The following is a 14,274-nucleotide window of genomic DNA, read 5'->3' on the forward strand; positions in this document are numbered from 1 at the left end:
TTCCCCACCTCTCCTTAATCAGATTTACACTATAAATTCTTTCCCTACTTTGTATCAAGGCAGTAGTTATTTCTTTCTTTGGCTTGAAGGTGGAAGATATTCTTTAGCTCTAGTGGAAGGTGTCCCTGCCCATGGCAGGGGTGTTCAAACCAGATCATCTTTGAGGTCCCTCCAATCCAAAACCATGCTATCATTCTATAATAAGGAAGCATGAGATGTCTCCCAAAATGATCAGATAGGGATTTTTTATTACAAAAATCATCCCAGATTTATATGGTAAGAAAAGTTGACAGTTATTTACAAAATCTCCAAGCAAGCTCATTCAATTACAGATTTCATTCACGCACAGATTTCTTTCACTCGCATGTGCATACTAAGGCATATGCCACAATGGTCTAACTAAAATTATTCCTGTGAAATTCTTTCTGAAGAATTTATGCCAGTTATTTAGTCGTCATCACCTCTCTTATCTTCTTCATGATTCACAATGACAAAGTGATTTTGAGCTTGCATTATGTAACTCTAAGGAGTGGCTACTACTTTATTATAACATTTGCTTATTGTTTTGTTTACCAGTATCATATATGTTACATAGTTCTCTTATTTTCCTTACCTATGTATGTAGCATTACCTTTATGTCAGATTCATCCCTGGTTGTATTTGAATGAAATCACACATATGGCATTGTGCTGCAATTAAATGCATATCTTCCCTTAACCCACCTTTTGCATGTGCACACACATATGCACAGGCGCGCTCCCATTCATACCAAATTCATACCAAACAGATAAAGATATTCATGAGGGTTGGGAACGACAAGCCACTGGTTAATTATGCTGGATAGATAACTGTTACATGAAAAATGTGCTGTAGTAGAAAACTGGGTTATGCGTTATCTTCAGTTTGAGCTAGCAATAAGACAGAGGAGAATAGGAAAAGAAGGGAAATGAAAATGTCTGTCACCTATCTGCAATACTATCTGTATTTCTCCTACTATTGTCTTTCCTGTATTCTTGTGTTTCCTGGGTGTACTGTGCAGTGAAGCACTATCTTTACACCAAGCCACTGTTGAGTTCAAAGCTTCAAGTAGTTATATATCTTTTTAAAGGAGGCTTGGGTCTATGGACAATAGAGGAAATAGGCACTTTTACAGTGGTATTCCTTTTGAAGGTAGAGAACATAGTCCAAATCCTGACATCTGTAAAATTAGGCTATGGGCTAATATGCTAAAATGATAATAAAGAGACCTTACATGATAAACTACTAAACGGTTTCCTAGTAGAGTGATTCAGAAAAGATCACAGCCTTTCTCTTAAACAAGCACAGATGTTTTATGTATAGTATGGTTGTGATGCTGAGGCGATTGTGGCTTAAAAAAATAGGAAGTTCTGCTTAAGCTTCTAGATTAGACATATCTCAACAATGGTTCTTAGACCAAGGAGAGGCAATTTAAAAGCACACACATGTAATTTACATTCCTTGAGTTTCTTTTACAGCTTTATCTTATTTGATTTCAGATAAACATGCTTTTATGGAAATTATTTTTGCATTGTTTTTGAGGCTTTATGATGTGTGCCCAACATTATACCTGGAAGTGGTTTTATTTTCTTCAAACACTAGAAAGCAATTAGTACAAACTTGGTCCCACACACTAGAACTTTCTTATAGTGAACGAATGCTTTCTTTGTTACTTGCATGTTTTGCATCTTCAAAAGAGTTTTAAACATTTGAGTTTCTTCAATTTTCCTATAGTATAACAGTTTTATTTATATATATATATGTATATATATAAAAATATATAAATATAACAGCTTTAGTATGTGTTGCCTGTGATGTTACAAGCTGTTTGAATGAACTTTTGCTTCCTGCTGATTTTAAAAGCTGGATTTTTCCCCTAGTTCAACAATGGCAACATTTTATTTACATAGAGTAGTAAAAATGCTTTAACATACTTTACACATTGTTGTGCATAAGGTCACCGTTTTGTTACATAGTTTGGTAATTAACTGACATCACAGGCATTAGTGAACTCCTAGTGCTAGATCATAATAGCAGATTTAAAGAAAAACAAATATGAATTGAATCCTTAGAGACCAGTTCTGTTTCTTTCTAGAGCTCCTATAATTTGTTTTTTAGTGAGCCATAAGGATAGAAACATCAGTTTTTAAGAAAAAAAAGTTACCTGTCACAGTGCCAGAATTAAGAATTTTGCCCAGCATACTTTATATGAAGCACAGTGGAGTAAGTAGGCAGGTAATCCTGATTCCTAGCACCTAAGGATTAAGTTGACTTTTATACTTTTTAATTAAAAGATTTTTTGCATAACTTTAAACTCTTGAGGAGTCTTATTTCTATGTATTAAAAACATTTAAAATCCTCTTTTAGGAGTTGAAGAGTCAGTAAAATATTATGTTTTGCAGAAAGTAATGGAACTGTCTTAAAGTAGGTTTAGATATACAAGTATTTCTAGAAGTTGATCTTTTACCTGATATTTGTTATTATAATGTATAATAGAGAGAAGTTAAGAATTCTTCCCAGATGAGCTGCCTGCATTGCAGGCAGATTTATCAAATAATAACAAGCTCATCCAGAAGAGTTCAGTGCTGCCATGATAACATCGATTAGAGTTTCACTGTTTTTGTTCAACGGGCATAGGATTTTACACTGGACCATTGCAGAAAGGGAAACTTGATATAAATGTCCTAGTGGTAGGATAGGTATAGATATTTTCTTTTTTCCCCAAGCACTGAAATTCCTAAAATTATAAGGTATTTGCTAATTTGTCCAGGAATCTTCCTGTTGCACAGTGTATGTTCTGTCTTGGTATTGAATATTTAGATTCATGTCAGGAATACCCTAAATGTTGAATGGATGCTTTTCACAGGAACTTCCTCTTAAAGTTAAAGTCTCAGCAATTACACAAGACAAGGCTGGTTCATGTTTACTGGAATAAAAATGAAATGTTCCCAACTGATTAAACTGCTTCTCAAAGTAATGCATTGAGAGTGGAATTTATAAGATTTCTTAAGTTAGCATGGTGGTTTATAGTCTGCACAACAATTCCAATGTGAGTGATAGTTAAAACACATTTTATTTAGCTTTGGGCTCTGTCTCATTTTATTTTTCAGTAGCTATAGTTCTCTTTAAAAAGTGCAGTGTGTCCAAGATACTACCAGTAAGACCTAGGAAAAAGTAAATTCTCAGTTGTGTTGGAAGTGACAGGCACGATCTTCAGCCCATCAGACAGATTTTCAAGACAACACTTAACCATCTAGAGGAGCATTCTCATTTATAGCATTTTTATTTTTGTCCTTTATGAAAGATTCTTGAGAATTGACTAGTGAAGAGTTTAGGTTTCTAGGTAGCTTTCTCAGGCCCTCTGTGCTTATGAGAGAAGTTTGTTGGATTTGAAAAGTCTTTTACTGTCCTCGGACAGTAGTGTTGCTTTTTCTTAAGGTAATGAAAAATTACTTTTATTAATTACAAAATTATTGGGAAGTCAAGCTACTTGGAAAGGGAAAGATTTGGGTTTTTTTAGTTTAAATTAGCTGATCGTATGGTATGCTGTTCCTAAGCTAAATTCCACAAGAAATCAGTAGTGGGGCTGTAATATCACCTTTATGAATTCTGTAATGCTTTCCTAATGTTCTGTCTTCCCTTGCTATGTTTTTTTCTGTTACTTGCAAAATAAACAGACTTGTGTAAATTCTTTTGTTACTTCTCCTCAAAATTTTATTTTGAGATGGAGAAATCACAGTGAACATAGATTGTAAGATCTTGTTTATCAAGAAGTGAACAGAAAAGTGTAATTTTATACTTGATATTTTTGTAGGTATAAGCCTATGCAGAAAGTGGATGGAGTTGCAGATGGCTTCACAGGAAGTGGTCAACAGACAGGCACATCTGTTGAACAAACTGTAATTGCCCAAAGTCAGCATCATCAACAGTTTTTAGGTATGAAAGCAGTTTTTATACTGCTGTAAAAATAAATAAGGTGAACTTCATTATCACGGTGAATATCAAATCACACAAGTACAGTATTTGCTTCTAAAGTTATCTTACCCTCTTTAAAATTCTTACAACAGTACAAAAATGCACTTAAATTACATGTTTTGTGTTGTGAGCTTTATGTAATATTTAATATGCATCATGTAAATACAAAAGGAAAAATATGTATTTGTGTGATATATTTAATATTATATAAATCACAGTGCAGTTGCTCTGCAAAGTTATATTGGACATGCATATTGAAATTCCTGCAATGAAACTTGTTCTCTGCATTTGTATTAACAGGGCATTTTATTTAATAAAAGGGTGGGCAGTGTCATTGCACTTTGATTGCAGATTAGCCATCCAGTGTGCTGTTTTGAAACTGTGTGGTAGTTGCCAGTTAATAACTGGAAAGAGCCAAATAGATTCAACTAGAACTCCAAAGTTCATGTTTAAAAATGTCCAAGTTACGGATTCATTGATCCAGCTAATTATGTATTTCCAGCTGTGGAAACAAATGGTTATTTGGTTATTTGGTTATGTCCAAAGATTGTTTGGCTGTGTTGCTGCAGAAGGTGTAGGCTCATTTGATTGGGATTTTCAGGCACCAAATCCTTTGGCCTAGTTTTGCCATTATTGAAATCATTGCGAACATAAGGGTAGCATTAAAATGATTTAAATCTTCCTTTCCATGTAGCTTTCAGTCCAGCATTTTTCTCTTACATCAGCTTGCCTCTTGGAAATATTTGTGACAAATAGTAAAAGCACATGCTGTTTCTAGTTGAAAGTCTAGTCAATTTCAAGTAATGAATATTTAGTCTACCAAGGCCCATCATAGCTGGCTACAGAAAAACTCTTCATTTGAACAAGAAAAAAAAACGTTGAAGGGTTTGTCTTTCACTGACATAGATATTTTCTTTCATTCTGTAAGATTCTGAAAACTTGTGATAGCTTTTCTATACAGGTGCAATATGTACACGATGTCTTTTTAATGTCTTCAGAAATAATTTTCTGTTTCTTTTTGATTGAAAAATACTGGCTGAATATGTTTACATGTTTAACATACAACAGGTACAAATGACTTTTCTCTTTGAGCATTATGACCTTTTGTAATTTGTTTCTTTGTCTCATACTTGGATTTTTTCTTAATCATTCTGTAACTGGCTCTGTTCAACATAGCCTTCTTTAATTATGTTATCATGGAAACAGATGCATCTCGAGTACTTCCAGAGTTTGGAGAAGTTGAAATATCTTCTCTCCCGGATGGTACTACCTTTGAGGACATCAAATCACTGCAGAGTCTTTACAGAGAGCACTGCGAGGTATTTCCTATAATCCATTTGTTTTTTAAAGTTCACGATTTCTAGTGAAGGTTAGTACAAGACAGTAATGCCAAATAGATTGCAGCCTTGTTAGTGGCACATGACTTTCCCCCAGGATATTTTGCTTATTTCATTGGAAAGGTCATTAGTGAAAAGCATTTTCTGGAGGATCCCCTTTACAGGGGAAAAATGTAATATACAAAAGACATTGAGAATTAAATGTAGTTATGTGTATGTTTTCAGAATGTTAGAGAAACTAGACTTCAGATTGCACATGCAAATCTTGGTTTAGCCAACAGGAAATGTAAATCAGGTTAAATTACATATATATATACACACTTACATTAAAAGCAGTAGATTTTTTTCTCATATTAAAGAATAAGACATACTTGATATTGAACAATATATCTCTTAAAATAATTTTTGAAGGTTCTTTCAAAGCTGTACAGAATTGTGGGAATGAATAAAAAGGCAGGTTTCCTTTGTGTTTGTGGTAGAATTAAATATTTTCTTTGGGTGAATTCCTCTGACGTGTTCACATAGGCTGTGCTCATTTTTGGAGGCTTCTGCACATATGTACCTGGCCTTACTCAAGTCTCTGTGAATACCAATTTATAGTGCTGGATAATTTATGGATATCAAAGGTATTAAACCAGATAATATTTATAACTTGAGAAATGTACAGTTTTCCTTTGCTCCACTACATGGTGAAGAAAAGTAAGCTATAGATCTAGCTGGAGGGAAGCTGGGTAGCACACAGTCTGTACTTGTGTTTTATTTTTTCAGGCAATACTGGATGTGGTTGTGAATCTTCAATTCAGCTTGATAGAAAAACTGTGGCAAACTTTCTGGCGCTATTCTCCCTCTGCTCCACCTGATGGCACTACTATTACAGAGCCAAGGTCAGTAAATATTCCTCTTCATTTACTGCTTCTCATGATAATATAATACAAGTGTAAAATAAAAAAAAAAAAATCTTATTTGTTTCACCTGTGGAGTAATGTTCTTTTTTTATCTAATTTTTCAAATTGAATTTATGCTATCTGGTATTTTTATATGGGTGGGTGTATGCCAAAGTGCATTGTTGAAATGATTGTGTCATGCATTTTTTTCATTGCTTGGACAATTACATTAAAGTTGTCCTTTCCCAGTATTCTATCCAATTATTTTAAGGCAAAAAAATCATTCATGCCTCTACATAGTTTACGAGTAGTAGCAGAGCTATGGAGGCATTTTTTAAATCCATTTCCATATGACACTACATGTAAAGAAGTTCTCTTGGCTGTAGTTGATACATCTATGACTCCTTTATAAAGTAATTCATTTTAACGCCCATTGCAGGTTTTTATCTGCTGTAAAAGCATTATCATTTATTTGTTTTGTAATATTTTTCACACTAGCAATCTGAGTGAAATAGAAAGTCGGCTTCCAAAAGCAAAGCTGATTACCCTGTGCAAGAATGAGTCTATTCTGAAATGGATGTGTAACTGTGACCATGTCATGTACCAGGCTTTGGTGGAGATTCTCATTCCTGACGTCCTTAGACCTATTCCTAGTAAGTTGAGCCCCTGAAACATTTTATTAGGTATTTTATGCATACATGTGTACGGTAGTAATGGTCTTGCGCCTCACAGGGCAGCTTTTGGAATAAGTTTGTAATTTAAGAAAATAGTGTGTATAATTTATCACGTATTTTGTTGTGAAGGAAGTTGTGCTGAGACTTAATGTATGCTTTATATTTTAAAAGTAACTGAGGATTTTAGTGCAGTTGGAAAAATCTAGTTTTCAAGATATAGTTTCATATTAAAAGTATTTATTTCTCTGTGTGTTATATTTTCAGATCAAAATGTTTTCCTTTTACTCTAAGTAGCTCTAGGCTACCTGTTAGACATCAAGTCCTGTGGCCTTAAGGCAATGTGCACTGATATCATCAGTCTTTCCACTAAATTCAGTAGTTTTTAGTTTAAACATTACATATTAATCTTTGATTAATCGGTTAAATAATAATATAATCCTTGTGATTCCATTTCTGGACAGTTAGTCTTTCGTACCTTATCAGTGGCTGCTGAAATCAATTTTAATTACTGTTAAGGCAATGAAAAAATAACTCAGAAATAGTTAGTCAAATTTATCTCTCCAGTCAACTGCTCTTTCTGTCGTACAACCTGCATGTGTCAGTAACTGTCTGGCCATTCAGCCATTACCAGGGTAGAGGTTTCTCTTCAGAGATTAATTTTACTAAAATGTATCATTGCTCCAGCAGTGTATTTTTAAGGTCTTTTTTCTTAGAAAATGAATTTATGTGAAGGAAGTTGAACTCCTTTATAAAAGCATTTGTTGTTTCACATATGTTGTACTAAATATTATAAAGAAATATGTTAGCAACTCACTATAAACCTCATAAGTCCTACATTTACATCTTTTCAGTGAGAAGATATTAGTCACTTTATAAAATCAGATTGATATTTTTTAAAGAATCAGGGCCCTAACTACCTTTGCAGCTAGCAAAGCCATTTTTTCGTGGTGTACATCTCTTCTGCTGTAGTGATTCCAGCAGTAATAAGCACTCCCTAAGAATAGTTGCAGGTACTGCTTTTCATTGGCTTTTTGCTTGTTAGCAGAATAAAATTAGGGTTCAGTAAATTATGGATGATACAAAAAAATTTTGGAACTGTAAATGTGTAAAATCTAAAGGTCAGCCATTTACAAAGGCAATTTTACCATTTTTTTAAGGAAAGAGTTCATTCTTGGTAGAGACTGATGTAATTTATTGTTTCATCTCTGTAGCAAATCATCTCTGTTTTATCAAATACGTGAAATTATTTGATATATGGCAACCGTTACTTGTACAAATTCTTCTGCATTAGGTTTTATTTGATGTTTTCTGTCTAATGACAGTGCAAGTAGGTAAAATATTTTTAGGATAATAGAATCTGTCACAAGTGAATAGGTAATGATAAAAACCCCACAAATGTAATTACAACATTTAATAGGTTGAATTAGAACTTTCTCTTTGAAAAGCACATTATTTTCTCAATGAAAAGGTGGTGCAGACATGTTTTTTCATCAGCTTGCTTTTCCCTTTACTTTTCACCTGTTTCTCCTGCACAGCCTGGCAGTCTCTAAAGCAGTTTTTATATACAGGGTTTCAAGAAAATGAGACACAATCATTTAGTATCAACAACTATGGGCATCAAGTCCTCTAATGCTATTTCTTTCTTTCTAAAATTACCAGTCATATTTGAATAATTGATACCTACCGTGTTTGACATTCGTGTTTTGGGGATGATTGTCAGACTTCTTGATGCAAACACAACATCTGATCCCAGGACAAATTCATCTCAAGAGACTTCTGCCTCTATTTTGTGAATAGTCCAGTGGTTTTCAGTTCAGAAGTCCTTCCACTGAGCTAGCTGAAGAAGTCAGAACTGCTTATTAAATGAAAAGTAAAGTCATTATTGCATAATCTGTATCTGAATGAGACATTTTGAACCTAGACTGGATTTGTCTTTTAGTAAATAAAAGCAGCAGACCTGAACATTAAATATGTACTGAGGATGCAAAACGTCAAGACAGGTACTGTGCTTACTTTTCATTCTGTTTGTATTCTTTAATGCACAGGTGCCTTGACCCAAGCCATTCGCAATTTTGCAAAAAGCCTTGAAGGTTGGCTTTCAAATGCCATGAACAATATTCCACAGAGGATGATACAAACCAAGGTAGACAAAACTATTACAGTGTTATTCTTTCAATTGCAAACCAAGTGGGCAGTAGCATCTAGAAGCAGTACCATTTCAACTTTAATGCTAGATTTCATTGTTGGCATCAAGCATCATATTAAGGGAGAGGAAATAACTTAGTTTTGTCGAAAGATTGTAAAGCAAAACATTTTTTCATCTGCTACATGGACATAATTCACATATGAGGGCTCTTTGATGTTGAACAGAAAAATGATGGTGAAGACTAAGTTGTAGAGTTAATCTACAGATAAAGAGTGCAATATTTAAAAATAAATTAATTTTTTCGTAGGTTGCTGCTGTAAGTGCCTTTGCCCAGACTCTGCGAAGATACACATCTCTTAATCACCTGGCTCAAGCAGCTCGTGCTGTGCTTCAAAATACTTCTCAAATCAACCAGATGCTGAATGATCTTAACCGTGTTGATTTTGCCAATGTTCAGGTAAAATGTAGCTTTAAATAACAGGCTTTTTTAAAAAAAGCAGTTATTTCCTCTATGATTTTGAACTCATTTGTTAGCTGTCATTATTCTATCAAGAAAGCGAAGTGAGAACATTTTGCTGATTCATATATGTACTCATTCAGTTCAATGTTGCAGCTTACGCTTTAGGAAAATGTGAACTCAGAACCACTATCAGTTTCCATTTAATGTCTTGAGATGCATGTATTCTCCAACTTCTATGGAAATGTAGAGCAGATACATTCTTAGAATGGGTACTATGAATGATGTCTTAGTAATAGCATAAATGATTACCTTATAATTATGTCTCAGATAATAGCATAGCTTCTGAATGTCTCTAAAAGCTATTAAATGAACATTATTTTTAGTATAGACTGTGCCATTATTTCAAAGACAATACCATTAATATACTTTACCTAAGTGTCTGTGCTTAAATTTACAAGATCTCCTGAGTAATTGCTCAGATTGTAAAGATTAGAACTAGTTTCCTGTTAGCTATAGAATGTAAATTTATATTTTCACCTTAATTTGTGCATATGTTTCTGCTCCTCTGAGTTAAAGGATTTTTTCCCTTTTGCCCAGCAAAGTGAAATGCTCCAGATTATTGGTAGTTCTCTTTGTCTCTTTTCATTGTGAACAAGTGTTTTAATGTGCTTGTTAATAATATTAACCGAAGTTGATCAAGAGTACTTGACCAAAGATACAAACTATTAAGTATTGTAATATGTTAATTCAGGGTCTTTGAATATTGAGGTGTTAATTAGGCACATGATAGATAGAGTTTAGGGACATGGCTTGCAGTTAGAGTCTGCGTTTTTGTCTATTAGTCTCTGAATTTACCAGCTAGCCTTATTTAAACTTGATAAAACTGACAACATTGCTTATTATTGTATGCAGAGTGTGTTTCTCAATGTGCATGCAGTTTGCGTTGTACTTTAATGAGTAATCTATTATTGCCCACGGTCAGCAAACAAACCAATCCCTGTTTACATACAAAGCGTTCTTTTATAACCTGATATAACAGTAATTTTCTTTAGGCTTAACTTCTTTGGAATGAAAAGAACCTTTTACTTGATTTCTTGCTACTTCTTTTATTACTTTAGCCCTCCAATATCCCCCTGTGTTCTTCCTGCTTGCTCTGCCTTTCAGTCCCAGAAAAAAATGACAAGCCCTGAGTATTTAAGTAGAAAAATGATGACTGAGGAAAAGTAGAAGCCTTCTTTGAAAATTATCTTGGAAAACTAAAACATACATGTGTCATTTCCATTGTTTGTTCTCAATTTTTATTTGATGTCTGCTCTTATGTTATATCTATGCTTTTCCCACATATTTGCTTTCAAAAAAATTATGATAGGCATAAAAATAAAACCTGATTCTTAGTTTGTCTAGTAAGTGGGTTTTGTCTTTTTCATCCACTGAATTGGTTGATCTTTGAGAAGGAATTATGTTCTGTGCTTTGGCTTATGTATTGTTAATTCAAGAGTTGTCATGTGCTGTAACAGGAGCAGGCTTCCTGGGTGTGCCAGTGTGATGACAACATGGTTCAGAGACTAGAAACAGATTTCAAGATGACTCTTCAACAGCAGAGCACTCTGGAGCAGTGGGCTGCTTGGCTTGATAATGTGATGATGCAAGCACTGAAACCATATGAAGGAAGACCCAGCTTTCCTAAAGCAGCACGGCAATTTCTGCTAAAATGGTCTTTCTACAGGTAGTATTTAGTAGACTAAAGCATTCTAAGTGTTCTATTATTTGCTGAATTGTTCACCATAGTAAAACTGACAGACATAATCATAGAACTGCTTAGTTTGAAAAGGCCTTTGAGATCATTGATTCTGACTGTACCTGTCCACTACTAGACCGTATCCTTTAGCACTGAATCTACCTGTCTTTTAAATACCTCCAGAGATGGTGACTCAATAACTCCTTGGGCAGCCTCTTCCAGTGCCCGATAACCCTTTCAGTAAAGAAATTTTTCCTGGTCCAGTCTGAACTGATGCAACTTGATGCCATTTCCTCTTGTCCTATTGCCTGTCACTTAGGGGAAGAGACCAAAACCCACCTCCCTACAACCTCCTTTCAGGTAGTTGTGGACAGTGATAAAGTCTCCTCTCGGGCTCATTTTCTCCAGGCTAAACAATTCCAGATCCCTCAGCCCAGTTCCTTCAGCCTGTCCTCGTAAGACTTGTTCTCGAGCCCCTTCACTGGCTTTGTTGCCCTGCTCTGGACCTCAATGTTTTCCTTGTAGTGAGGGGCCCAGAATTGACCGCAGTATTCAAGGCGTGGCCTCACCAATGCCAAGTACAGGAGCAGAATCACTTTCCTGGTTCTGCTGGCCACACTGTTTCTGATACAAGCCAAGATGCCATTGGTCTTCTTTCCCACCTGGGCACATTGTTGGCTCATACTCAGCCAGCTATCAACCAATACCCCCAGGTCCTTCTCTGCCAGACACCTTTCCAGCCACTCTTACCCAAGCCTGTAGCGCTGCACAGGGTTGTTGTGTCCCAAGTGCAGGACTCTGCACTTGGCCTTGTTGAACCTCATCCTGCTGGTCTCAGCCCATCAGTCCAGCCTGTTCAGATCCCTTTACAGATCCTCCTACCCTCAAGCAGATAAACACTTCTGCCAGCTTAGTGCCACCCATTAATTTCCTGAGGGTACACTCAGTCTCCTCATCCAGATCATTGATAAAGATATTGAACAGAACTGGACCCAACACTGAGCCCTGCAGAACACCACTTGTGTGCCAGCCCCCAACTGGATTTTGTTCCATTTACCACAACTCTTTGGGCCCAGCTGTCTAGCCAGTTTTTTACCCAGCAGAGGGTGTGCCTGTCCAGGCTATTGACAGACAGTTTCTCAAGCAGAATACTGTGAGAAGCAGTGTCAGAAGCTTTACTACCGTCCAGGTAAACTACATCCACAGCCTTTCCCTATCCATCAAGCTGGTCACCTTATCATAGGAGGAGAAAGAGTGGAAAAAAGAAAGAGTTAAAAAGTCATGTAAAAGTGGGCTTTTTTTCAGACTGAAAAAAAGGCCTTGCAAATCAGTGGGGACTGAAGTGATCCTGATTTACCGTCTTAAAGGCCAAGTGCAAATGAAGTCTGGTAGAATTTTGTCCTGAGTTAGAAACATAATATGAAATTTTGGGGTTACTACACAATTATTAAGCCACTATTTTTGATATTATTTATTAAAATACTGTGGTATCTATATTTAATAGATAAGGAAGACAAAACCTGTTTTTATTTGTAAAAAGCACGTTAAGACAAGCATTCCATGTTAGTTGTATATTGGAACAGTTACCAGAGTAGAATCATAGAATCATAGAATCACAGAATGGTTTGAGTTGGAAGGGACCTTAAAGATCATCTAGTTCCAACCCCCCCTGCCATGGCAGGGACACCTCCCACTAGACCAAGCTGCCCAAGGCCCAATCACACCTGGCCTTGAACACCTCCAGGGATGGGGGCAGCCACAGTTGCAAAGTTTCAAAATCATGGTAATTAAAACCTTTGTACGTACAACAGACTATTTGAGTATTATTTTAAAAATAAAATAATTTTCTTACTATTTTAGCTGCTTGTTTTCAACAAAGTTTTCTTTCAAGTTATGTTTTACACATGCTCAAATATTGTTAGTTGTGCCTGTATCAAAACAAAGAAAAAATGAAAATAATCTGGTTATTTCTTATGTAATGTTGTGTCCAACAGTACCTTCAGAGGAAGGGGAGGAGCAAATGCTTGCCTTTCCTGGACATGTCTTCCCGAAGACATCATAAATCAGACATCTGTGGATAATGTTACTTTTGAGAAAATGACTTTAAGGTGAAATGTCTGCATGGATAAGTGTTAAAATTACTATGACAGATAGTACATAAATATATATTTTTCTATTTTTTAATAGCTCAATGGTGATTCGGGATTTAACCTTGCGCAGTGCTGCTAGCTTTGGCTCTTTTCATCTGATCCGCTTGCTTTACGATGAATACATGTTTTACTTAGTAGAACATCGTGTTGCTCAGGCAACAGGAGAGACGCCTATTGCAGTTATGGGAGAGGTAAGATAATATGTAAGAGACTAAATTGATAGGTTTAGTGATGAATTTGGGTATGTATCTTTGTGAAATTTTGAAACATTTATGTGAAGCTATGGGACATGTAAAACAGTTTCAGATTTGTTTCTTTGGTGGATTGTCAGACTACTAAAATCACATTGAATTCTAACAACCAATTATTTCCAAATGAGGTTGCTCCTTTACAAATCTGCATGCAGACTGATGTACAGAGTTTGAAAAATGATCAAGAATGCAACCTCTTTTCCAGTTTTTGAGAACTCAGTATTTTATGTGAAAATTAAATAAGAACAGAATAATAGGACAGTGTTGCTACATGGACCTGTTTACGTGTATTTGCACACATTTTGAATTCCCAGACAAATGTTAACACTAGTGAGATGAGTACCCCCATTGCCTTGAGAACGATGGCTTACAGAATTTTCACTTGTAGGGTACTGTTCATATACATGTGAAAAAAAACAGCACAAACATAGAGGTTTGCAATACAGTTGATTTGCATATGTGTGTTTTAGAGATTATTGGTTTAAAACACAGAATGAGAGTCTGAATTCATAACCAGTTTTTTATACTTATCTAAGGCATCTGCAAGGCAAAGTTTATCTTACTCCTATTTTTTTCCCAGTACTTCATCTAGCCTTTTATTTTGAGTAAGAAGCGATGAATGCATGAATAGTGATCAAAGA

The 14,274-nt window shown here is 35.4% G+C and overlaps 1 protein-coding gene and 1 long non-coding RNA gene across 3 annotated transcripts in view; one reads left to right on the plus strand and one right to left on the minus strand.

Moving 5' to 3' along the window:
- The window catches only part of RFX3 (regulatory factor X3), a 101,471-nt gene that overhangs the window by 78,199 nt on the left and 8,998 nt on the right, over positions 1-14,274 (plus strand). For both annotated transcript variants that reach the window (XM_054053454.1, XM_054053453.1), the window contains 8 exons: positions 3,833-3,954; positions 5,200-5,312; positions 6,099-6,214; positions 6,713-6,867; positions 8,934-9,031; positions 9,342-9,491; positions 11,012-11,220; positions 13,420-13,573. In XM_054053454.1, the coding sequence (XP_053909429.1) occupies positions 3,833-3,954; positions 5,200-5,312; positions 6,099-6,214; positions 6,713-6,867; positions 8,934-9,031; positions 9,342-9,491; positions 11,012-11,220; positions 13,420-13,573 (1,117 nt within the window). The remainder of the gene's footprint in view (positions 1-3,832; positions 3,955-5,199; positions 5,313-6,098; positions 6,215-6,712; positions 6,868-8,933; positions 9,032-9,341; positions 9,492-11,011; positions 11,221-13,419; positions 13,574-14,274) is intronic.
- LOC128850329 (uncharacterized) overlaps positions 1-14,274 on the minus strand; it is a 60,783-nt gene that overhangs the window by 30,893 nt on the left and 15,616 nt on the right. Inside the window, exon 2 of the long non-coding RNA XR_008447638.1 lies at positions 8,573-8,740. This is a non-coding gene — a long non-coding RNA (uncharacterized LOC128850329). The remainder of the gene's footprint in view (positions 1-8,572; positions 8,741-14,274) is intronic.

The sequence above is a fragment of the Cuculus canorus genome, chromosome Z (genome assembly GCF_017976375.1).
Source record: "Cuculus canorus isolate bCucCan1 chromosome Z, bCucCan1.pri, whole genome shotgun sequence".
Taxonomy (NCBI): Eukaryota; Metazoa; Chordata; class Aves; order Cuculiformes; family Cuculidae; genus Cuculus; species Cuculus canorus.